General features: G+C 56.5%; 1 protein-coding gene across 1 annotated transcript; it reads right to left on the reverse strand.

Annotated features, from left to right (window-relative positions):
* Positions 1 to 1,143: 1,143 nt before the first annotated feature.
* Positions 1,144 to 23,026, reverse strand: KCNN1 (potassium calcium-activated channel subfamily N member 1). Its single transcript, XM_053668150.1, has 10 exons — positions 22,963 to 23,026; positions 18,200 to 18,682; positions 17,419 to 17,514; positions 14,600 to 15,018; positions 11,551 to 11,692; positions 9,417 to 9,527; positions 8,934 to 9,061; positions 4,787 to 4,795; positions 4,364 to 4,433; positions 1,144 to 1,654 (listed from the first exon to the last, which is right to left on the reverse strand). Exons 2-10 carry the CDS (start codon positions 18,599 to 18,601, stop codon positions 1,406 to 1,408), a joined length of 1,626 nt encoding a protein of 541 aa, XP_053524125.1. The 5' UTR covers positions 18,602 to 18,682; positions 22,963 to 23,026; the 3' UTR covers positions 1,144 to 1,405.
* Positions 23,027 to 24,427: the final 1,401 nt, after the last annotated feature.

The following is a 24,427-nucleotide window of genomic DNA, read 5'->3' on the forward strand; positions in this document are numbered from 1 at the left end:
TGTTTACGATGGCTCCTTGATCAGACTGGGTGTGCCCAAGGGTGGACACTGTGCCCTGTGCCCTGTTGCCATTACTGGATCTTATAGGGGAGGAAACAGAGGCCCCCAGAGGGGCAGCCACTGCCAAAGGCACCCAGTGGTGGGAGGGTCCCAACTCGAACCCAGGTCTGACTGCAGCCCACGGGCACCTCTCCACACCCTTCTATCTCTTTGAGCCAGGTGGTCCATGGCCTTATCAGAGGCTGCCAGGGCCTGGGCTCCGTGGTGGGCACCAGTTAGCCTCCCCAGGGGCCAGTATCCCCCACCCTGCTCCACCCCAGAGCTCAGCATCTGCCAAGGGCCCACCACCCCCGCTGACCCCAGCACCCCAAGCCCAAGCCCTGGAAGGACCTTTCCGATTCTACTTGTGTCCAGAACCTTCCCTTCCAGCCCACACCGAACGAGCCACTTCAACCCCAGGAGTGTGCCGTACCTTCCCCAACTCGCACCAGCCCCCATGAAGTGTCCGCCACCAAGTTCTGGCTCTTCGTGGCAGCCTGTGGGTTCCCAAGCTTGAGTCTTGGCTCAATGCCCCCCACCTCATTCTGTAGCCCCAAGCAGGTGGCTTCACTTCTTGGAGCCTCAGTTTCCCATTCTACCCTGGTCAGGTTCTGGGGAAGAGTCAGACTGATAATTCACATTGTATCACATTCCCTGTATATAGCAGGTGCTCCATACATGTCCAGTGAAGGCTGAATAGCCCTCCTCGCCCATGTCAACTCCCTCGTTGGACTGTGCTTTGCTGGTACTTGGCCCACAGTGTGTGCTCCAGCAAAGCCAGCTGGTCAAAAGGGTGTCTGATTATCCAACGCCTCTTATGGGGGCTGGGCCACGTCCTCTGCTGTCACTGTGTCAATGCCAAGTGGGATTGGTGCAGATGTCCTTAGAGAGGTGTCCTGACCAAGCTCAGGCTTGGGAGACTACCAGGTTAGGAAAAGTGATGGAGACGGGCTCGCTTTGACTCCCACGTCTATTCTGGGACCCCAGGCCAGGTGTCCATGTCCCATGTTGTGATTACAAGTGTCCCCCAGCCACACACAACAGGCAGCAACTGGATGGGTCCTGCTTTATTCAGAACTGGCAAGGACCCCTCTCCCTGCTGTTCTGAGCCCACGGCGGGCCTGGGGAGAGTCAGGGGGCCGGGCGACCAGAGGAAGCTCCAGGCTCCCCAAGCTCCAGTCAGGGGGGAAGCAGGCAGCAGCTGCCCCTGCCCAGTCTGGGTGGGACAGACTCCGGGCCACTCAGCCCCTCTCAGCTCTGGCTCCTTGTACTCCAAGAGGTAAAACTGGACAGGGCTTCCTGGATGCTGAGGAGGTGGCGGCCACACGATGGCCAAGATTGTGGGGTCTGGTGGTGGGTGGGGCTGTCACCCACAGTCTGAAGAGGCCACGGGTGGCCACCGGCATGGTGAGCTCCGGACTGCCTGGTCTGGCGGGCCAGACTGGGGAGGCAGGGGCGGTGGGGGCAGGCATATGGCTTGGGTGATGAGGCTAGGTAAGGCCTGCAGGGAGGTGCCTAGTGCATCCAGACGGCTTTCCAGTGCAGCCAGGCGGGCCTCAAGGTCCTCGTGCTGGGCGTGCAGTTCAGACATGAGGTCGTACATGGCATTCTGGGTCTGCCGGACACAGAGAGGTGGGAGCGATAAGAGGCTTGAGTGAGACAGAAAGGGACAGGCACACAGAGAGACAGTTGTAACTGTGACAACACCCCCAGCCCTGCGGGTCTCCTGCTGGACCCCAGGGAATGATGGGAGAGTAGGTGAGGGGGCAGACAGGCTTAAATGCCAGCCTGGGACCAGGAGACCTGGGAAAGGCCGAAGGATGTCCTGGGGAGGGTGGCTGTGACCATGGCTGCTGTGAGCGGTTGAACTGGCCACATGGCATTTTAGACTAGGGATGGGACAGGGATCTGGAGGGAGAGATGACTTTCCAGAGGATCTGACCCAGTCACAGACCTGGGGACACAACAGCCACAATTACTATTATGGTAGGCAACAGTGTCCCCACCACCTAGTCTGCTCCCCACAACGTAAGGGCTGCTCCCCAGCAAGGGCTGGGTCTGCTACTATCCAGATGGACCCTGGTTGAAGCTGGAAGGGGAGGCTGGCCACGCAGGGACAACCGCGTGCAGACCACACTCTCGCCATCAGGTGGCGCTCGAACATTGCTCGGTGTCTTTAACTCCAGTTCCACCGGGACTAGACACCCCACCCTTCCCACGCTTTGGTAGGGAGGGTTGAAGGCGAAGTTCTGGCTGAGGCGGGGCGGGGACACCCTCTAACCCCTTGCTCCGCTGTAGACGGATAAGGGTGAGGCACCTATTATGGTAGGTGCAGACTTCCCCAGCCTCTTCGCCTCTCTCCGTGTCCCCCATCCTTCCTTCTGTTACCGTAGGCTGACCGCACTCCAGGGCGGGAGGGACCAGCACCTCTGAGTCCCTTCCTTCCAGGGCCACTGACCTTCACCCCAGCCTGCCTCAGGCAACCACAGTCCCCAGGGCCAGAGGGTAAAGTCTGGAGGCAATCAGGCCTGGGAGGGTTCATTTTGGCCCTCTCTGAGGTTTTTAAAAAATTGTTTTAAACTTAGGATATACGTTTTATTTTTGTCAGAGAGAGAGATACAAATTAAATCAACAACCTTGGAAAGGAGAGCATAAAAATTTAAGATTGGGAAACATCTTAACCTTGTTTAATTTAAAAAAAATCACAAACCCATGTAAATATAAGTATAATCCAGTCTAATTAAAGGCTGATTCAAGGAAACTTTTGTGAAATATATTTTGACAGGGGTGCACCACCGTGGTTACAAGGTTTAAATAACTTAAAAATTCAAATTTCGCCCTGGCTGGTATGTGGATTGAGCACCAACCTGTGAACCAAAGGGTCGTGGCTTAGATTCCCAGTCAGGGCACGTGCCTGGGTTTTGGGCCAGGGCCCCAGTACAGGGCATGTGAGAGGAAACCACACATTGATGTTTCTCTCCCTCTCTCCTTCCCTTCCCCTCTCTCGAAAAGTAAATAAATAAACTATTAAAAACAAATTCAAATTTCAATAATTTATGCTAAAGAATGATAATATGAATAATTCAAGTTATGATTCCTAGTACCTTTTTCCAAGGTATTTTATATTTATAGCTATATCTCATATGACATCAAATTAGTTGGCCAACAATTTTAGTATGTTCTTAGGGTTATATTCTAGTTTCTACTACCAACTGAATTATTTCTTCAGGATTCTAGAATGTTTTTTTTTTCTCTGTAACGTTCCCTTTCAAATTCAATTTATAGAGGTTAATATTAAATTGTTTTGCAATCTCTTGAAATGAGGAAGAGAGTGAGTTCAAAATCAGGTGGACATAAGTGAAATAGTATAGGACTTAATATCTTCTAAAGTTAATAAATTGGTCTCATGCTGATAATTGATTAGGGGGTGAGACCAAGCAGCCAAGCTCACACACAAACTATTTATGAAATACACATCAGTGGTAGGAGCAAGTTCAGAACAGTGTGAAAACACTCTAAGAGCTCACCTAACCAAAGTTAGGTGGGTGGCGCCCTGGCTGGTGACTCCGGTGGTGAGAGTGTCTGGCCTGATACGGTGATGGTGCGGGTTCCATCCCTGCTCGGGGCACACACAGGAAACCCACCATTGACGGCGTAAATAAGTGAAACAACAAATCGATGTTCCTCTCTCCTTCTCAAATCAATCAATAGAATTTTTTAAAAAATAAAATAAAGTTGGGTAGCTGACACATCTTTTAATGGATGAATAAAAACTGGGGAAGAGGGTAGGACTTGCTATTAGATCCAACAAACATCCATTTACAACACAAACTGATCTTACCAAGCTCATGCAATCAACTCCGATTTCCTGAAAGGTGTTTAATTGCTGTACGAATTAGCTTTCTGTTGATGCTGTAATTTGAATTTATGTCCATAGCAAAAATACTACATCATCAATTTTGCCCACTAATTATTTGTTCTTTTTAAAGCTGTTTTCTTAGATGCTAATTTTTAAACTGTAACTACTGCCCATGTTAACAGCAAGCCTTTCCACACAGGTGGAGATTCCCAGAGGCCCTCTCACAGCCTCGGCCTCTGGTCTCGATGGACCCTTGCAGACAGGGCTGGTGTTCCCTGGTGGCTCATCCCGCCTGGTCTGTACCCCGTGCCTGTGTCACCTGCCTGCCTACTGAGAACACCAGTGCTGTCCTTCCCGCCGCAGAAGCCCCACCCTGCCCCTTACTGAATGTCCCCTTTCTCCCTGGAGACCCACCCAGCCGAGACTGTCCAGGGGAGCCGCACCACCTGGCCCCACCTTGCTCACCTTGGCCAGGTCTGCAAGCGTGTTGGCCTGATCATTCAGCTTCCCCTGCTCGATCTTCACACTCCGGAGCCTGGGGACAGGTGGGTGGGTGGGGTTATGTGGAGGCAACATTGGCAGTAGTGGGGGAGGTCCTTCATGCACCTGCCCCCCCCAAGGACGTGGGACATGCAAGGGAGAAATGAGGTGGGATTTGGGGGTGCAGCAGGCCTGGAAGGCAGCTCAGCTACCACCCACGGTGCCCACCATCTGGCCATGGTCACATGCCCGACTCAGGATGTCCCAGTAACTTGGTCCCCCAGGTCCATGTGAAGCCTACACTGGTCTGCAGGGTGGACATAAGCCCGGCCTCCCCCAGGAGCTGCCCCAAGTATGCACCCTGCCCCACGACCCCCATGCACCTCTGACCCTCAGGAAGAGACTTACTTCTGAGCTCTGCAGGACCCGGCGGAGCAGAGAGAAATCACAAGGCAATTTTAACCTCAGCACTTTGGGGCAGCTCATGCCCAGTGCTGCCCGCCTCCCACATGCCAACCCCAGGCACTGGCTGGGGGCCTGCACAGACGGGGCTGTCACCCCTGCTCTGGGGAGGGGCTCGGCCTCTGAGAGGACAGTGCCAGCCCCTCACAGGCTCGTCTATCCACTGCTCCCTCCCTTGAGCGGTGCCCACGCAGCCCTAGCCTGGATGAAAGTAGCTGCCTTTGCTCTGCAACCCCATTGTCCACCAACCTGTGCCAGGCCCCTGGCCCAGAGGGGACATTCAGTCCAGAAAACTGTACCTATGATATTTCCTAAGGGGGAAAGTGAGGCTCTGGGGGGGGGCAAAGCCACTGCCTGATAGCACTCCAGCAGGACTTGAACTTGTGCCTACCACTCAGCTCCCACGCCCTTGGCCTCTAACAGTGGCCCCAGGGGGTGGGGACCAGCCTGTGTGTGTCCTCGCCCTGGCTCCCCATGCCTTCTGTAGCTAAACTGGCCTGGGGAGATGGTTCCAGGTAGGACTGTCTCCCTCACTGGTTCGAACTCAGCCCACGTGTGCCCACATGTGACAGATGCTCAGGATGTCCTTGGGGCTTCCCACGCTGGATGCTGCCAGGGCCCCCGAGACCCCGCCCTCCATCTGGAGAAACAGGTGTGAGTACAGGCACCCCCAAACCCAAGAAGTCTCCTGGGGAGCCCTGACGTGGCTTCCCTGGGGAAGCCATTCCTGGCTTCTCTATAAACTGTCTGTTCTATGGGATGGATGGTGTCTCTCCCAAAAGATGTATTTAAGTCCTAATCCCAGGACCTCAGAACGTGGCCTTATTTAACCAGGTTAAGGTAAGTCGTTAGGGTGAGTCTAAACTGGCTATGACTGGTGTCTTCGTGAAGAGGGTAACACTGGGACACAGGCGCACACAGAGGGAGGGCCTGACGACATGGGAAGCACGCCACGTGAAAACGGAGAAGTGGAGCGATGCGCCCACAAGCCAAGGAATGCCTGCGGTTGTCAGAAGCAAGCAGAGAGAGGCCCGGTGCAGATCCCCGCCAGAGCCGTCGAAGGGAGCATGGTCCTGCTGGCTCTGACAGTGGTCTTCTGGCCTCCAGGTCAGTGATCATAAATTCTGTAATTCCAAACCACCCACTTGGTGGTGCTTTGTGGCACAGCAGGCCTAGGAAACACATACACTCCCCAAACACAGGTTGGGTTGCCCAGTCCGCATCGTCTGAGGCCATTTCTTCCCTTCCACTGGCTGTGCACACAGCGTTCCCCTCGGGGGCCTCTCCAGCTCCGGACCTGCCACGGCTGCCTCAGGGTCAAAGCCCAGGCCTCCTGGCATTGTGCTGGTTCCCCCCTCCCTGCCATTTCTCAGCCTGTGAGCGCTCCTTGGTATGCCTGCTTGCCGCTCAGTTTCCTACGCAGATCCCACCCACCCTTCAGGCCCTAGTTCAGACTCGCTGTTATTTCATCACCTGCCCTTACAGGGCCACTGTTTCCCTGCGGGGAAGGGTGTAGGAGGGTCTAAGGGGGAATAAAACGGTCCTGCCTGAACAGATGGACACAGACGACTCACAGAGCAGGGGCCTTCTCCCCAGATTTTCACATGCCTATTTTCTTCAGAAAGCTTTCTGGGGCATCCACGGGGCAAGGGCTGCGTCTGAGTCCCCCCCCCGTGTCTCACACACCGGCTGGTGCAGGAAACGCTCGTGGAATGACAAAATGACCGTATTGCAGGTGCTGGTAACGACAATGCCAGTTCCTCTATTTGGAAAATACCATGTGGCAGTCGGGCACGAGCCAGTCATCGGGTCACCCCACGCGTGTTCGATCCATACCCCATTGCTAGAGAAGAGGCATGTCACCATCAACACTTTACAGAGAAGATGTTGGGGGCAGCGTGGTCACTTGCCCAGGCCCCGCTGTTAGGTGGAAGAGGCCAGGTGGAGACCCGGTGGTCATTTAACAACTGTGGAAGAGCCAATGAGGAGCACTTCCTGCCTCAAGGGCCTCCGGGTCTTGTGAGGAGGTAGGACTAACCACCTGGGCACAGTGAGATTGAGGAAATGGGGTACTAGTTCCTCCCCCTGGTTTTTAGGTGATGGTGGAAGCAGAGGCAGGGAGCAGGGGGTTGGGGCAGGTGGACACCACGCGTTACCAAGTGACGGTTCCAGGCAAGGGAACAGTCCCCTGCTGAGCACTGCACCCATTTCACTTAGCCCTCTGGAAGTCCTGGGAAGCAGGGGCTGTTTCCACTAGAAACCAACCCAGTTATAATGGGAGACACAATAGACATAAGCGGACTAAACTCTCTGGCTAAAAGATAAAGCCGGTAAGCAGCGTAAGGAAACTTTTGGGGTGATAGCTCTGTTCCTTATCTTCACTGCGGTGATAGTTTTATGGGTGTGTACATATGTTAATGTGCACCGAACTGTACACTGTAAACAGGTGCGGTTGATTGTATGTCGATTATATTTCAATAAAGCTGCTTTTTACAAAGAGACATACACGATTAAACAGAACTGAAAAATGAAAGTCCAGCTGACTGAGCTGCTTCTCCCCTGGCCTGGCTTCTCTCCTGGGAAATGGTCATTCTCCTTCGACTCCTGACACCCCAGGAGCCGGCTGCCGCTCTGTGCAGCCTCTGCACCCTCCACTCACACTGGGGTCTCTGGGCTAAGCACCCCCCGCCCCGGCGACTCGGCTGCCTTCCGCCGCACTGGCCCAGACCCTAGCGCTGTCCATCTCGCGCTCTTGCTGGTCAGCCCGAGTCTGGCCGGGAGGCTCTGGGGACGGGGCGCCGTCGGGTTCACCCAGGAGAACCCACTGGTGAGGGGGTTTCCCACAATATGAGAGGTGGGATCTCTCTTCAGGGGGGCTGACTCTGAAAAGTACCTAAAACATGATTTTTACTGTTTTAAATCAGGTGCCATGTGCCTCAACTGTAATTTGAGTGCCTCACCCCCACAGGATTTGGAGCTGTTTAAATTCTGGACGGGGTTCTGCTCCACCCATCCCACATGTGGCTACTGGGCCCTGGAGAGGTGGCCGGCCCGAATCAAAACGAGCCGTCAGTGTACAACAGACGATGGACTTAGGAGATTTAGTACAAAACACTTTCTAAAGTATCTCAATGATTTTGTATCTTAATCACATGTTAAAATGAGAATAATTTGGATATACTAAATGAACATATTAAATTTATTTTACTTTTTTTCTCTTTAGAAAATGTGACTACTAATAAGTTTAAAATTGTATATGAAGTTCACATGATATTTCTAGTGGACAGTAATTGGCATATCGTAGCTCATGAACCAGATCTGGCCAGATGCCTGATCTGGACAATATTGGAGCACAGACACACCCATGCAGCTCCACTGCCTTCCTGTTACAAGAGTGGAGCAGAGCAGGGACAGAGACCATCTGGTCCACAAAGCCTGAAATATTTACTATCTGGCCCTTTAAGAAAAAGCTGCCTATTCTGGCTGCACACTGGCCTCCCCCGAGGAACTTAAGCTTAAGCCCAGACTGCGCCCCAGACTGTACTGTCACTGGTGTTGGGTGTGGCCTGTAGGGTTTTAAAAAGCCCCTTGGGTAACTCCAATGAACAGCCAAGGATGAGAAGTACTTAATTAAGTAATTCTCGGGATGAAGGGACAAAAGAGGAAATTAAGTAATTTCTAATTGTCCCACATGAGCTCTGGATCAGGCCACACATTTAATTCTGAGCTTCCTGGCAGCTAAAGCAAAAAGGGGAAATTGCCTCAGTGTCTAAGGGATAAAATAATTTGGCTATTCCAGAGAATAAAATACGCTTCCTACCATTCATGTTGGATGGGCTGCATGGCTTACAAAGGTGATTTCCCTGGGTGAGTGCCGGGGCCGTCACGTGTCTCCTTCTGACCACCCCACTGTCCCAGCCAACAGCAGCTGCAGGCTCCAGTCCACTGACCACCCAGCATGGGAGGGGCCATGACGAGGCCATGCTGAGCTATCTGGCCTGACCCTGGGCTTCCTCCCCAGGGACTTGGGGGATCACGCTGCCTCCGCCCCAGGCGGATACAGAAACGTGAGCGGGAAGGGTGCTGGACTTACTGATGGATGGCTTGGAGGAACTTACGCTGGTGTTTCCGAACCCGGGAGTGGTCTGGTTTCTTCACCAGCCTGGTGTGTTTGTAGATGAGCCACGTCTCCCTGAGAACGTTAGCAGCGGCGTTTTTAACCTGGGGCCAGAGAAAGAACAGTTCTCCATTTTATACATGGGGATACCGAGGCGCCAAGAGGTCAAACTGCCAAGGCCTGCTTATAAGCTGGCCCCAGAATTCCTGCCTCTCACCGCATGGCCCACAGCTGGGCCGTGCCTGGGCTGTGGACACCCATGGCCATCACCACAGCTCTGTGTACAGCTCAGGGATGTTCTCATAAGTGGCAGAGCCTGGTGCAGTCTCGGCATGCACAGGGCACTGTGGTGACTTGTGGGCACACGGGTGTGCCTGGAATGTGCAGAAGGAAGAGGGGGCGGGTCTGCGCTTGTCCATCAGGAGGGGAGGTGGCCGTGACGGGGGCTGGCACCCTTACCCGCTTGGTGAGCTGTGTGTCCATCATGAAGTTGTGCACGTGTTTCTCTGCCTTGGTGAGCTCCAGTTTCCGGGCCACCACAGCCACCACGAGTGCCGTACAGCCAGCCCCCTGCAGGAGGAGGGTGGCAGGCACATCAGCATTCCTTTTTCTGTGGCACAGAGTTCGCTGACTCCCAGACCCACTCACTGTACCCATCAAGTGTCTGGAAAGCGTGTCCCACAGGTTAGTTTATCCCAACAACCCTGGAAGGTAGGACCACTCTTACTCTGTTGGGTAGAGGGGGGAACTGAGGCTCGAGATAAGAAAGGGAAGGAAACAGCAGGGTCTGCAGGCACGTTCAGGGCCAGTGTCCCTGGAGGTGGGAGGATTTAGAATCTGTCAGGGCCTCAGGATCTGGGCATGAGGGACAGAGACGGGGCAGAAGCAGGGATCAGCTGACAGGAAGCGTGAGGGAAGGGCTGGCCAGAAGCCCTCAGTGGGGCACGTGCGGAAGGGAAGAGGTAAAGCAGCAGTCCCAGGAGTGGGCAAGTGGGGGAAAGGATGTCTCCTCATGCGGGCTCCCTGGTTGGTGCACCCGCCCTCCCCAGGATGCCCCAAATGGCAGGCAAACCCACGTTAGAAAAGGTCAGAGAGGGCTCCCTTGTCCACTTAGGGGGTTACTTGGAGGGACAGAAGCAGGAGTGAGGTCCCAAGGAGGACGCGGGCAGACAGGTAAGGCGGGGCAGCAGAAAGTGACACAAGAGGGAAACAGGGAGGAAGCAGGAAGAGTCTGTGACCAAGAAGTCTGATGCAGGGAGCCTAGGACACACAGGAAATGTCATCAGCCTCAGGAGTGACCAACAAGTAGGTGGCAGGGGACGGTGATGGAGCCAGAAGTTGGCTTCCTGCCCGCTCCTGGAGGCTGTCCCGGGAGCTTCACCGGCAAGCTGCTTCCTCCCGTGGTTGCTGAGCAGAGGATGGGAGGAGGCACAAACCCTGGCTTGGGCTCTGGGGGTCAGGGTGGGGTGCAGCTGGGCGGTAGTTCAGTCTTCCTTAGGGATGGAGAAAACATTTATGGGCCGGGGACACTCTCAAAGTGTCCTGGTTGGGTCTGGAAGCAAACATGCCCAGGCTGGTGGCGTGGGCACAAAGTGACCCTCTGAGCAAACCCTGTTGAAGGTTCCTGATCAGGACAAGGATCTTGGAAGGGCCCACGAGCCTGTTCTTAGGAAAAGCCCTGTTGACTGGGGGCAAAGTAACACACTAGAAACCCGCACGGGGACTACACAGCAAGGAAAAAGTGCAGGTGACAAGTCTGCACAACAGCACTGATGCCATGTCGAGCAAAATATGCTGGGCCCAGAGGAGGACCCAGTGGCACGCCTTGAAGTTCAAGAACAGGGAAACTCCAGGTGGGAAGACAGTGGAAGGGGATGAGTCTCTGGGGCAGTGACCGGAAGGGGACACACTTGAGCACAGATGGAAGAGGAGAGAGCGAACGGAGCAGCTGAGAGAGACCCACTCGTGACCACGTGTGCGTGTGCTGGGGCGAGGGCCGGGAGCCAGCTGCGGGCTGGACTTGAAACTGACTTTCTGGAAGGGGCTGCATCCCAGAGAAGGGCACACGGCTCTCCCGTTTCACTCAGGGTTTTCTGGATTGAAAGCCCTCATCTGATCCAAGTGATCTTATTCGTTTGTTTGTGAAGTTCAATTGCTGGGGGAGGGGTGATGGATTGTGGCTGATCCTTAGTTTCCTTCCACTGTCACAGAATCACACAGGCCATTGTGCACGATGCCACGTCATAGGCGAGGGGCCATGTCAGCTTAGCTGGGAGAAGGGTGGCCCTGGCAGGGGAGGCAGGAGGAAGTGAACCCCTAGCTGTGTCCAAATGGGAGGGAATGAGAGGCAAAGAGGAACAGAGCTACTGGGCTTTGGCTTCAGCAGATGGTGACAACTGGGGACTGTCTACATATGGAGAAGGGGGCTGGGCTGAGCCCCTGCAAGATGGCTCTTCCTTCTGTGGGAGGAAAGGAAGTGGTGCTGGGGATGGCGTCATGGTTTTGCAAGGACAGATGCTCGCCTCTGACAGCATAGCTGGTGATGGGGTGAACTCCCTGTTGGCGGGGGGTGTGCAAGGGCCCCGGCCCTTACCATGATGCCGGTGAGCAGGCACACGCCTTTCCCGCAGTAGGTGTGTGGCACCATGTCTCCATAGCCGATGGAGAGGAAGGTGATGGAGATAAGCCACATGGCCCCCAGGAAGTTGCTGGTCACTTCCTGTTTATCGTGGTACCTGGGGAGAGCCGGGAGAGCTGGTCAGCCCACAGGGTCCTTCCTCCATCATCACACCCCCGGGGCAGTGCCTTGACCACAGGGAGCTGGTCACTCCAAGGGCTCAGAGTGATAAAGGTGCAATTTCAGAGCAGTGGCTAGCTCCCGGGGCAGACCTCACAGGGCAGCCATGTCATCCTTCCCGGCCTCCCATTCACCTTCCTTCCTTTGCCCGACTCCCAAGCTACTGCTCACTAAGTCTGCCCTACTGGCCCTGGTCACAGGACAAAGAGGAGACCAGGTTGAGGGTAATCCACACGTGTCCATGCATGTCCACATGATACCCTTCCCAAAGGCAGACATACAGACAGACGCTGACACGGGTGGCCACGGGCACCAGAAGTGGGGGAGAGTGGAGGTGAGGATTCAGGTCAGACACCAGGAAGAACTTCCCCAGCCAGCGAGGCTCTGAGGAGGGAGGAGGGCTACTAGAGGAGACAGGAGGCTGAAGGGTCATGCTCTAGGACTTGGGAGAAGAAGGGACATCGATATGTAAATGGCAGCACCAATGACCCCAATCCCAGGCCTGGGGTTGACCTGGGGGTAAGGAGGCAGGGGGCAGCTCTCTTAGTGTGGGGAGAGGTTTGGGGTTCAACTTTTGATGAGGTGGGAGGGATAGGCCCAAAGGCCTTGCAAATGACACTATTTTGTCCCCATCTCAGCCTGGACTGGGACCCTGACCACACAGACTATGAACAGGTTCTGCCCACGGTCGACCCAGGCTGAGGGATGGAGGGGCTGGTTCTCAGTGTCTGGCAGCAGCTTGAGGTTCTGCTCTAGCCCTGTCCAGCCTGCAGAGCCCCCTTCAGCTTGGGAGGACCCCTTTCCAACTGACCCCCTCCTTAGTGGGCCTCAGGCCATCTAAACCCCACCCCAGTGGGTGAAGACCTCCCCTGAAGAGGTTCAAGGTGGGAGGTCAACTGAGGTGGCATGAAGGAATGGGGTGGACCCCTGGCTGAGGTGGGGCCAGGCCGGGGGAAGGCTGTTCCAGGCCGATGGGGCTGGGGCCAGGGGTCCAAGACAGGGAGGTGATGGAAGGGAAGCCCCCATGGGGACAGGAGGGATGGAGGCCTCCTCAGCAGGCCTGGTGCCTGGGAGTCTCTGGCCCACTGTGGGGCTTCCAGGCTTCTTGCTGGGTGCAGAGGACTGGAAACTGGCCCCCATATTTCACTGAGGTAACCGAGCCCCAAGCCACTTTGGCCTCCAGCACTTGAGATACAAGTGCCCCCCCAACTCAGGAGGCAGGAGGGAGGGGGCCCCTCTAGCCATGGGTGAGCGCTGCAGGGCCACGCAGGACCACCCAGGGCCAGGGAGTGGCGGCATGCGGGAGATGGGGTGAGGGCGGGACAGAGCCACAGGGGCAGAGCGAGGCAGGCAAGGGGGCTTCAAGCAGCAATATGGGCTCAGAATTTAGGATTGGCTGCTCCCCACCCTGCCCCATTCCCCATCCCCACCCTGTGACCCCTGAAATGACCCAGCCTGGACCTCAGGAATTCCTGAGGAAGGACATCCCTCTCTTGCTCCCCAGACCCTGATTCTGAGCCCACCCCGATGGGGCTGGGGATGGGCTGTGGGAACTGGCACTGGGGCGTATCAGGAGTCCAAGGAGACCTCGTGGTAAACTTCAATGACAAAAAGAGCTGGGCTCTCAGCCTTGTGAGCCCCATGCAGGCTGAGGTAGAGACCATGGGATGGGAAGACTTGAGAGGGTGAGGACTGGGGTCTTGGGGGGCAAGTCTAGCCCAGGGACCCCCGCCAAGGAAGCCCAGTCATAGCACTACTCAACACAGATCCCCTCTGGGGCCTTCCCCGACTGGGCATGAGTCAAGAGACCCCTCCCAGACAGGTATCCCTGGGCCCAGAGCAGCCCAGCAGGGCCCTCCCTCAGGAGACAATCAGAACGAGACCCTTGGGAATGTCCCTTTGCTCCTAAGAGCCTCATTTTCCTCATCTGTAAGTTGGGTTGATGGCCTGCCACCTTCCAGGGCTGCTCAGAACCAAGCCCAAGTAGGGGTCTTAAAGACTGGGCCAGTTTTCCTTCACCCCAGACTCCAGAACCCTGGGTCAGCCACCCAAACAGGACACTAGAGATAAGCCCTTTTCCCCTGATATGTCTTGGAGACAAAGTCCCCAAGGATACCAGGCAGACAGAACCTGAGAAAGGCCCGCCTCCCACTGTCCTGGTCGTGGCTCAACCCTACCTGCCCCACTGTGCAGCCAGCTCTCCCACGCCCATGGCCTCCTCCCGGTTCTGGCCATCCTGCCTCACTCCCCTTTCCCTCCCCTCTCGGCAGCTAATCTTAAATTCCTGCTGGGCAGCACGATGGCAGCAGCTCCGCACACACAGCTCGGCCAAGGGTGGGACTCACATGTTTTCCCTACAGTCCAGCGGGGCAGGTGGAGGGGAGAAGGAGAGCAAGTTAAATTGTGGGGGGAGATGGGCATCTAGGGGGCACCTAGGGGGCACCTAGGGGGCACGCCTGTTCCTGCTGCCTCTACTGCCTGGGCCAGAGGTCAGAGGTCAGCTGCACACAGAGTGGAGGGGCTGGAAGAGGAGCATGAGTCCCCTGGGGGCAGGTTGGAGGGAGGGGGCTGGGGTCCCAGAGGAGTGCAGGCCAGGGTAGGGGCCAGGGGTGGTTGGGAACACAAGGCTGGAGCCCAGGGTTATGAGACCAGGAACTGACGGGCAGGGAGAGATGGAGGGGAGGAAAGAGATGACTGGTGGGCCCCGGTCACTGAAATCCTTGGCGGGCATGGGAGTCACTGGGGCCAGGGGCACAGAAGCGATGGCTGAGGGGGTCCTCAATCACTGAAATCATGGGTGGGCATGGGGGTCAGCAGGTCAGGGGCTGGGGGGGTCAAGGCACACCTCTCACAGACACGCACGGTCCAAGCAGCAATAATCCAGGAGGAGATGCTGAAGACCAGCAGCACGGTGCCCGGGCAGATGGTCATGAGCGTCTTCATGACGAACCGCGTGTTGAAGGTGATCTTGTTGAGCGCCCCGATGCTGCGGGAGGAGGCGTCCGTGAAGATCTTGCTGTGCAGCAGCATGACGCGGCCCAGCAGGTAGAGGCGCAGGAACATGGGCACCGACAGCAGCACGTCTACGTCAGCCTCGGCTGCAGCCGGTGCGTAGGTGAAGGCCAGCCTCGCCGTCCAGGTGAAGCGGTAGTGGCCGGGCACCGGGTGGATGGCACACACGGCCAGCTCCAGGGAGATGAGGAGGACCCGCTCGCAGGTCATGGCGATGCGCCAGTCATCCGCCCCATTGTCTACCATGAACAGCTGCGGAGGGCAGGTGGGTGGCGGGGGGTCTCTCAGATCTGCCTCCGGCCGCCCAGGCCACCTGGCAAGACCCGAGCTGAAATCCCTCCCACTCGACTTTTATGGCAAACACGACCTCATAGGCAAAACGGTTGGCCTCATGAGATCTCACGGTTGGCCACACTTCAAACTAAACATGGGCCGGTGGTCCCCACAACGTTCAACACAGAGTGACGCATGACCCAGCAACCCCAATCCTAGGTGGGATGTGCAACTAGAGAACTGAAAACAGACAGCCTAACAGACCCTTGCACCGCACAGCCATCACAGCGCTGCTCACGACTAAGCGGAAACGGCCCAGGTGTCCGCCGGAGGGTGCGTGGATGAACACCGCAATGTGGTCTGGCCGCACCACGGCACTCACTCAGCTATGAAGAGGAGTGAGGCACTGACACACGCTACAACACAGATGAACCTTGCACACGGCATGCCCACTGAGAGAAACCAGACAAAAAAGCTGCTACCAGGACCTAGGGGGAGACGGCCACCCCACTGGGCCTGGAAGGTGGAGCTCTGAGCCAAGAGAATTATTCCTGAGCCTTCAGCTCTCATGGGATCTGCCTTGCCAGCTCTGAGACCTGCTGAGGACCCATTCCCCTCCTCTTCTTTCGGATTCCCCTTTCAGAAGAAGAAGGACTTTCCTAGCCAGCACTACCACTGCGTTTGGAAAAGCAGTGACTTGTCTGGTTCACAGCTGGAAAGATCTTATCTCAGTCTCACCTGCATCTCACTTCGAAGACATTCACATGAGACTTTGAACTTAGAGCTGAGGCTGAAATGGGTTAAGACTTTGGGGGTCAGTGGGATGGAGTGAATGCATTTTGCATGGAAGAAGGACAAGGATTTGGGGGATGGACCAGAGGGTGGGTTGTTATGGACTGAAATGTATGCCCTCAACATTCATATGCTGAAGCCCTAACTCTCAATGTGACAGTGTTTGGGGGAAGAGCCTTTAAAGAATTAATTAAGATCAAATGATGTCATGAAGATAGTGCCCTAATTCTACAGGACGAGTGTCTACAAGAAGAGGAAGAGATGCCAGGAATGTGCGCACACAGGGGAAAGGCCATGTGAGGGCACAGCAGGAAAGCGGCCGCCTGCAAGTCGAGCAGGGAGGCCTCAGTGCAACCAACCCCGCCGGCCCCTCATCTTGGACATGCAGCCTCCAGAACTGGGAGAGAAAACATTTCTGTCCTGTAAGCCACTCAGCTGTGCAACTTGGCAGAAGCCCTAGCAAACTCATACAGTGAATCCTTCTTTTTTTATAGCTGAATAGCAAACATATGAAAAATATATAAATACAGTAACATATTAATACTACAGTGAATAACAATTCTACTATATGAATGGACCACATTTTGTCTATCCATATACCCATCACGTGGATGGCACAGCTGGCCTGCATCTACGCACTGGCCGCAGATGAGGTGCGTAGACGCGCTGTTGTCGGTCCCCATGTTCCTGCGCCTCTACCTGCTGGGCCGGTAGACATCTGGGTCCTTTCCACACTTAGACTACTGTGAACAGGGCTGCTGTGAATATCTGTGTACAAGTTTTTACGTGGATGTGTTTGTTCCTCAAACTGGGTCTATACCGAGGAGTAGAATTGCTGGGTCATATGGTAACTCTGTGTTTGACTGAGGAACTGCCAGACTATTGTCCCTAGTGGCTGTACCCTCAGAACTGCTTCCTTTCAGCTCAGGTGCCCCTAGCCACAGCCAGGGCCCCTCCTGTGTGTCCCGACCTGGGTGTCTCCACAGATATCTGCACACAGAGCAACACGGGCATGATTTTCCTTACACGCATCTCCTGCCACACTGTCAATGGTCAAAGGCCAGAAGTGAGGAGCCAGATCTGACAACCTTTGGTGTCCCCAGGACCTGGCACCAGACCCGGGACATGTCTGTCCTCTGTGGGCATACCCACCCACACCCCCTGACCTGGACTCAAGCCTGGCCTGGCTTTGATTAATCCCGCCCCAAAAGAACAAACTCCTGGCATATAATAAGTCGTCCAAATGTGGGGCCCTACTGAATACAAAAGCAGGCTGCTACTTCAAACGCCGGCTTCCACAGCAGCGGAATCCCAGAAGACCACAGGGCTTCATGTGCCCCAAGTACCTGGCCCACCCTCCCCACCCTGTGCTCTCAGTGACCATTTCTTTCTCAAATGATAAAAATTTAAGCCCAGACGAGTATTCCAGGAAAATTTAGAGTGGTCTAAACAATGCATCTTCATGGGGACCTTTTTCTACAAGGAGGCTATTGGTCCTTTTATGTTTAGGGGGCTGGGCTTCCAGGTGGCTGGTGTGGGGGCTCTGGGGCATGGAGAAGGGGTACCCCAGCGTGGCTGGGCACTGACCTGGATCTCCCGGGCGTGGTAGAGGACAACCAGACCCAGCAGGATGACTGTGGAGAGGCTGATGAGGCATTTGAGTGCAAACGAGTACAGGGATTCCTGTGCAGAGAGCACACAGCAGGACGATGTGGGGGGGGGGGCAACCCTCTGACTCCCACACCTTGGCACTTCTCCTGTCCTTACTCCCTTGGCCTGGGCTGACAGTAAGATGGGTCCAGGACTTTGGAGTTCGGAAGGTCTGGTTGCACGCGGGCAGAGAACTTCATGGTTTCTAAGGCCTGACGTCCTCAAGGCCTGGCATGTCGCATTTGTAAGGCTTCACCTCGTTGGGGTACAGCACAATTTATGGGCTGACACAGCCCTGGTAGCTCTCCATCCTCGCACACTCTCGGGCAGTGCCAGTAGACCCACAACCGGGCTCATAACCTGGCCGCAACAGCGGGCAGCTAAAGGCCTTTCCCTGCTCCCCTCCCAGGCCTCGTCTGGGGCTCCCCCAGCCCAGGCCTGTCTCAGAAGGCAGCCCTCTCCCCATCTTTAGCCAGGGTGCAGGGAGGAGAAGGGACTGGAGCCTCTGCCCCCACCTGCCACCTTCCTGCCACTCCAGGAGGTGGGCTCCCCACCTCCCACCTCCAGGACGCTCTGTATCCCCATCCTCCTCTCCTGCGGCCAGTGTGCGCTGACCCTATGCCTGAGGGATGGCAGGGAGTCGGGTGTGCCAGGTGGGGCCTCTGTGGGGTGTCGGGTGGGGCTTCCCTGAGGTACCAGCGGGAAAGGCCATACCTACCTTGGTGTAGACCCCCCAGGACAGCTCCGTCTCTGTCACCATGACAACGATGCCAAACATGCCAAAGATGAGGGCATAGTCGCTGAGGCGCTTCCGCTTCTCAAAGAGTGCCCGTCGGTGGCCCAGGCGGTGGCCCACGTTGGGAGGCTTCCCAGAGCCCCTCTGCCCGCTCGCCTCATCCTCCTCATCATCTTCCTCCTCCTCCTGGTCCTGGGGCTGGCCCCGGGGGCTGCCAGGTGAAAGCTGGCCTGGCTCGCTTTTGGCAATCACCACCTGGAGGCCTGGGCTATGTGGGGGCTGTAGGGGGCGGCTGGCCTCAGGGTCCGGAGGGTCTCGGGTCAGGGCTCCCGGCCCGCCTCCCAGCGGCCGCCCCCCACAGCCACTGTGGCTGTGGTTGTTCATGACTATGTGGGTGCCGGGGTTGGACTCACTGCAGGCCACCTGGGGCCGGGCATGGCTCAGTGGCTGGGCTCCCGAGCTGACCTGCAAGGGCATGGGAGACATGGTCATACCAACTGACCGGAGGGCCAGGGACTATTACCAACACTCCAGAACATTCTGAGGCTTGGGAGGCCATGAACCCAAAGCAGCTGACACATCAGTTGCCATCCCAGAAATATCCGAGTCAGCCTATGCCCCTCCCCTGCTGAAACTCTCCCATGGCCCACAGTGTCACTGCACAAAAAGCAGACACCTCCCTGAGGCCAGGAGGCGTCTGTGGTCCCAGTCCTGACCCTCCACCCCACTCGGTCTCTGCGGAGCCGCTCCCTTGCAGTCACACTGGTCTCCCTGTTAACAGTCCCAACCAGCTTACTGCTGCCTTGGAGCCTGTCCACATGCCATGCCTTTTGCCTGGGACACCCTGCTGCCAATATTTTCCCACTGATGTTTTGGGCCTTCAGGCACCTAGACAATGGCTAGCACACAGCCAATAGTCAGTAAACACCTCGAGATGGAATCTTCCGGCAGGTTTGTCTGGGAGGACTAGAGCCTGTGTAGGTGTGCAGGGTTGGGCAGTAATTCCCATCAGTGCTCATCTCTGGCTGACTGTCAGGATCTTGGACAATTCAACCTCACTCTACTGAGCCTCCAGTTCCTCCCCTCCAAAGCTTTAACACACTTACACCGGTGTAGGATATGGCCGAGGGGACATTAGCTACTGAGGCTGGGGCTATAGCTCCCTCCTGCCTGGGTGGAGAGAGGTGTGTGGTCTCCAGATGGATTCTGGGACCGGTGTGACAAACTAGGACTTAACCCTAATATTCCAGAATTGAATCTATACAGCCTGTGAGACATGCTCAGCCTGGCCCTGTGACCCCAGGCCAGCCTCAGTTTCCCTACCAGGCCAAAGAGCAGACTGATTGCCCAGCATCTTCAGGTTCTGCTCTGGCACAGGGGTGTATGATGGGGGTCATGTGCAAGAGGAGAGACCTCAATGACCCTGTCTGGAGTCGGGCCTGCTGGGTTGTCACCTGCCAGGCCCACCCCAGCTTACTCTCTCAACCTGGCATGCCACCCGCTGTCGCCCTGCCAATGTTCATTAAACGTCTGTTACATACCAGGCTCTGTCCCTCACATAAGTTTTCTCCTGGATCCTTGCAATACCTCCAAGAAGAGGGTCCCGGGATCTGGCCAGTTTAACAGCTGGTAAAACTGAGGCACCAGGCTGTGAAGGGACTACCTCCTTAAGGGGCACATTCTGGACCAGGCTGCCCGGCTGGGCCTCCCCCAATGAGCCTGGCCACAGCAGGCGGTGGGCCTTTGAAAAGGCCAACCTGGCACGAACTGGGGGCCTGGGAGGGGGAGCTGTGTGCCCAGACGGGACATCTCCCCAGCCCCAAAACTGTACTCTAGGGGTGCCAGGTGCTTTGTGTTCAGGGGGTGACATCAGGACATGCCAAGATAGGCCATGCTGCTGGGCGGGACATGGGCAACCTTTGCCAGAGCACCCAGCGCAGGCCTCACAGGACCACTGTGTCCTTGTCTGGCGACCCCCAGACTGGGTCTGTCCCACTCACAATGTGTGCACAGATGCTAGTGACAGCATACACAAGTGCAGGAAACATCCCTGTGATGCTGAGCGACCTCATGAGTCATAGAGCACGTTCTTCCCTTTCCAATCCTGCCCATCGCATTAACCAGGCTGTGGCCACCCGCGGCCTGACACTTCACAGTTTATAAGGACTAGCCTCCTGCAGGCTAGGCACCTCATAGTGTGTAAAGCTGACCTTGACCCTGCTATCTGTCTGTCTCTTTCTCTTCTCACAAACACTTGAGTGCTCTCCCCCTCTGGGCTGGAGTCCTGCCCACCACCCCAAGGCCTACTGGCTGCCAGGCAGGTCCGGGAGTTTGTCAGCACAGCAGCCCCAGGCCCTCCCCTCACCTGGGAGACCAGAAAACCCCAGGCTCCCCTCCCACCATTCCTCCTGAAAGTGCCGGTCCTTGCCGGGGGCTTTGGGCACACAGGCAGGAGAGGTAGGTGGCCTGGCAGACAGGACCAGAAGGGGATGGGGCTCAGCAGATGACCTTCAGAAATGCACCAGTAAAGATGCAATTTGGGCATGTGACTCAGCCGCTGGACACACAAGCCAAATGCAGCCATTTGTCCGCATGCTCCTCCTTGCCTGGCAGCCAAGTCCTAAGGTGCCGTGGGCAGGGTGAGGATGGGGGCGTGGGGACAGGTGGCAAGTAGGTTCTGTGAGAACAGGAGGGTGGAGGGCATTGCTGGGGCCTGTCACGTTAACTTGTACCTAGTGCTTATTGTGGGTGGACTCCTTTATCAGCAATATCACACTGAATCTCCACTGCCACTTGGCGAGGCAGGTGGCATCCCTGATCCCATCTGATAGACAGGAGACAAAGCTCAGAGAGTTTCAATACCTTGCTCAAGGTCACACAGCCAGGAAGGGCAGGGACTAAATCAGTGCCAAGGGGTGGGGAGTGGCAGGATCTGCCTGGCCCTTTCTTGACAAGCCACCATCTAGAGAGGGAGCCAGCCTGGCCCTGCCCTTGAGGAGCCCCAGAGTTCAGGACACAGGCCTTGGTGGGTACCCTCCGATGAGCTCCAAGGAAACAGAATGACAGATTGGTCTGCCCGAAATCCCACAGAAGAGGGCAGCCCTTTTCTAAAGGCTGAGTGGGACCAGAGCAACCCGGGGACAAGAAACCTTTTCCCTTCCCAGGTATATGTTCCCCTCACCCACGGCAACCTGGACCTAAAGCTGAGGTCCCTGGGATCCTCAGAGATTCCCAAAGAATCAGCCCCTCTAAAATCCCAGCCGAGGTTTGGGTATCCATGAAAGGATGTGTTTTCGGGGGGGTCAAATCTCCCAAGTTCTCCAAGGAACTTCTCTAAATGGTGAGGAACACCCTCTGGGCTGCATTTGGTTTTGAGGGACTCTCGAATGGCCAAAATTGCCCCATGTGTCTGGAGCATGAGACCTCTGTTCCCTGAAGGCCGGGATAGGGTGATGAGCAGAGCCCCCCTTCCACACCATCCCATGAGAACTGTGGGGACCCTGTGGGACAAGTGGGACAGAGGGCACCCAGGAGGGCTCTTGAGGAGTTAAGAAAGGTTAGCAGGTGGCAGGGAGCAGGACACTCTCCCACCCAAAAGGAAGACAAAATAAAACCCAACCAGACTCCAATGGCCCTCGAATGAGCCCATTTACAAATGACGGGTTGGTTGCAGTGGCTGCCCAGAGGGAGCCTCCAGCACCCCAGTGAGGACAAAGTCACCTCCTCAGCTGCCTCTTCAGTAAAGAGGCATCTTGGTGCCCATCCAGCAGGGTGGGTGACCAGATCTCATGTGGAAAATCTTGGGGCCATGAGTACTCTGCCACAGTGCCACTGCCCAATGCCAAGCTCTGTCCTGCAGAGGTGGACAAGGAGAAGGTTCTCCCTGTCCCCTCAGTCCCTAAGGCACAGCCCCCTGCAGGGCAAAATGCTGGGGGTAGGGTAAAAACACAGTGCTCCCAGGAACCACAGCCAGAGCAGCACATGGTGGAACTTTCCAGGATGTTCAGACAAGTCATGGGTTTTATGTCCCTGTGGAGGGTGGGGAAGGATCTGTTCCAATACTCTTGGGGCCCTAACTCTGCAGGGTGGACAGGATGCACTTGCCCTCCTGCCCCATGGGCTGCTCAGCACCGTGCAGTGAGGCGCTGGCTGACTGCCCGATCCCCCAGACGTTGCCCCCATGGCCAACCATCAGGAACCTGCCAGCAGCCAGCATCCAGCATCCAGCATCCAGCATCCAGCAAGAGTGCAGCTAGCCTGCCCTGCCCTTCCCAGGCTGCTTCCACCAGCGCCCTCCACACTGCTCCATCTCCATCAGCTTCTCCCACCTGGCCCTGGCTTCCAGCACTCATATCTAGTGCTGCCCTCCAGGACAGCGGGTAGTGCCCCGTACGGGGTACCCCATCTCTGTCCAAGGAGATCTGGGCTTCCTGACCCCTATCGGGGTGCCTCTGACCGCTAGACCCAGGGGCCAGTAGTGTAGGTCTCCTTCCTCCCATTTCCAAGTCAGTCCTGGGTCGCTGCCTCCACCCTGAGAGCTCCCTCCACCGCATCTATGGAGTTTGGAGACTCAACCCCCAAAGAGAACCCAGTACCCTCCCCCTCCGGGATGTGGGTCCGAGACTCTTGACTTAGCCTGGCAGTGCAGAGACACACATCCGCTTCTTCGGGTCCCCTGCTTCAAACCGCGTCTCCTCCCAGACGTGCCTCCTTCCCCAGGCGCCCCTTCCCATCCTATCCTGTACCTGCGGGGCTCGGTTCGGGCGGACGTACAAGGCTGGAGGGGACAGGGTCCCATACGGCCAAGAATCCACTGGATGGGGCCGGGGTCGCGGCGGGGGCGTGCAGGGGCGGTGGGACGCAGGGCCCGATGGAGGCGGGGCAGGGGGAGGCGGCAGCGGGAGCATCCCCCGCCGCCCAGTGCACCGCCCGGGCGGGGGGTGGGGGGGCAAGCGCCCTCCCGGGCCGGGAGAGGAGGGGGCAGTGCGACGCGGGCGGGGCGGACGATTGGCTGAGCCCGTCTGGCCCCGCCCCCGACGACCCCGCAAGCCCCGCCTACATTTAAAGATCCCTCATTCCATGTGCCCCATTCTATCCACCCCAAGCAGCGCTAGGCGGGTCCCGAAACTCGCCCTTTTGCCCCGCGCGTCAGAGAGGACATTAGTCAAGCCACAACACCCGTCCTTGACAGTCCTAGCCACCCCTTCCCAAAATAAAGTCCCCCAAACTCCAGGTACCCCTCAACCTTTGTGTTCCACGCATACTTGCTGACGGAACAAGTTTGCAAAGCGACTGGACACCTTTCCACTCCGCACCCCCCCTCAGCGACCTTTTCACACGTCTGCTCCGGGTGGGGGAGCCTTGGGGTAGGAAAGCAGGATGCTGGCAAGTGGTGAGTGCCTAAGAATTGGACGAGAGAGCTTCCAGGCGTCCAGGGTGTGTCTGCTGCAAGGCCACCTTCTTTGGGACTGTGCCCTTGCCTTAGTCCTAAACCCTGAAATCAGTGCCAGGATGGTGGGACAGCAGGAGACTATTTCAGGGGTCCTCAAAACTGTGCCCTCTTCCCCTGGCACCCAGGAGGCTATCCTTGGGCAACCCATTCATTCAACGTTAATGGCAGCTGGGGAAAATCTTGGGTGGAGGACCCTTTCCTCCTCCTCCTCTCCCTCCCAGGTGGTCTCACTACCTCAGCCTAACTCTGTCCCCACTTGGCTGAGAGTAACTGAGTCCAGCTCTGTTCCCCAGCCTGGGGGCTCTGAAGGCAGCAGCTCCTCCATCTGTTTTCTTCCTGGCCTCAGCTTTTTACCAGGTCAGGATCTGTTTTGTTTCCTCTGTGGCCCAGAAAAATAGCTGGGCAGAATGAATGAGTGAGCAGATGACAGCTTGGGCAGGGGGTGGTCCCAAGAGTAGGTCATAGTGGTAAGGCTGAGGAGTGGCAGGTGACAGCCTTGGGTTTGGGACTCCTGTCCCCTCCTCTCAAGAGTCTGTTCTTTATGTTAGCCTGCTGGGAACATCCTGAGGAAGGCCTGGTTGTGGTGATGTTGCCCAGGTTTGTGATGGTTGAGAAGTGGAGGCCTGGGGACCACCCACTGCCTGCAGTGCCCATGAGGGCACCAGGAGTGGGGGTATGGTGACTCTAAAGCAGTCATTCTTGGCCTGCAATGTCTTTCCTGCATCCCCCCATCCACTCCCCACTCCCAGCCAGGCCTC

This window comes from Artibeus jamaicensis, unplaced genomic scaffold, assembly GCF_021234435.1.
Source record: "Artibeus jamaicensis isolate MK-2021 breed Jamaican fruit bat unplaced genomic scaffold, CSHL_Jam_final contig_477, whole genome shotgun sequence".
Taxonomy (NCBI): domain Eukaryota; kingdom Metazoa; phylum Chordata; class Mammalia; order Chiroptera; family Phyllostomidae; genus Artibeus; species Artibeus jamaicensis.

Coding starts and splice junctions, on each gene's coding strand:
- KCNN1 (XM_053668150.1), bottom strand. CDS start 18,601: ATGAACAACCACAGCCACAGTGGCTGTGGGGGGCGGCCGCTGGGAGGC. Junction 11,693..14,599: donor ACCGTGCGTGTCTGTGAGAG/GTGTGCCTTGAC, acceptor GGCTCTCCCCAG/GTACCACGATAAACAGGAAG. Junction 9,062..9,416: donor ACACACAGCTCACCAAGCGG/GTAAGGGTGCCA, acceptor CTCTGGCCCCAG/GTTAAAAACGCCGCTGCTAA.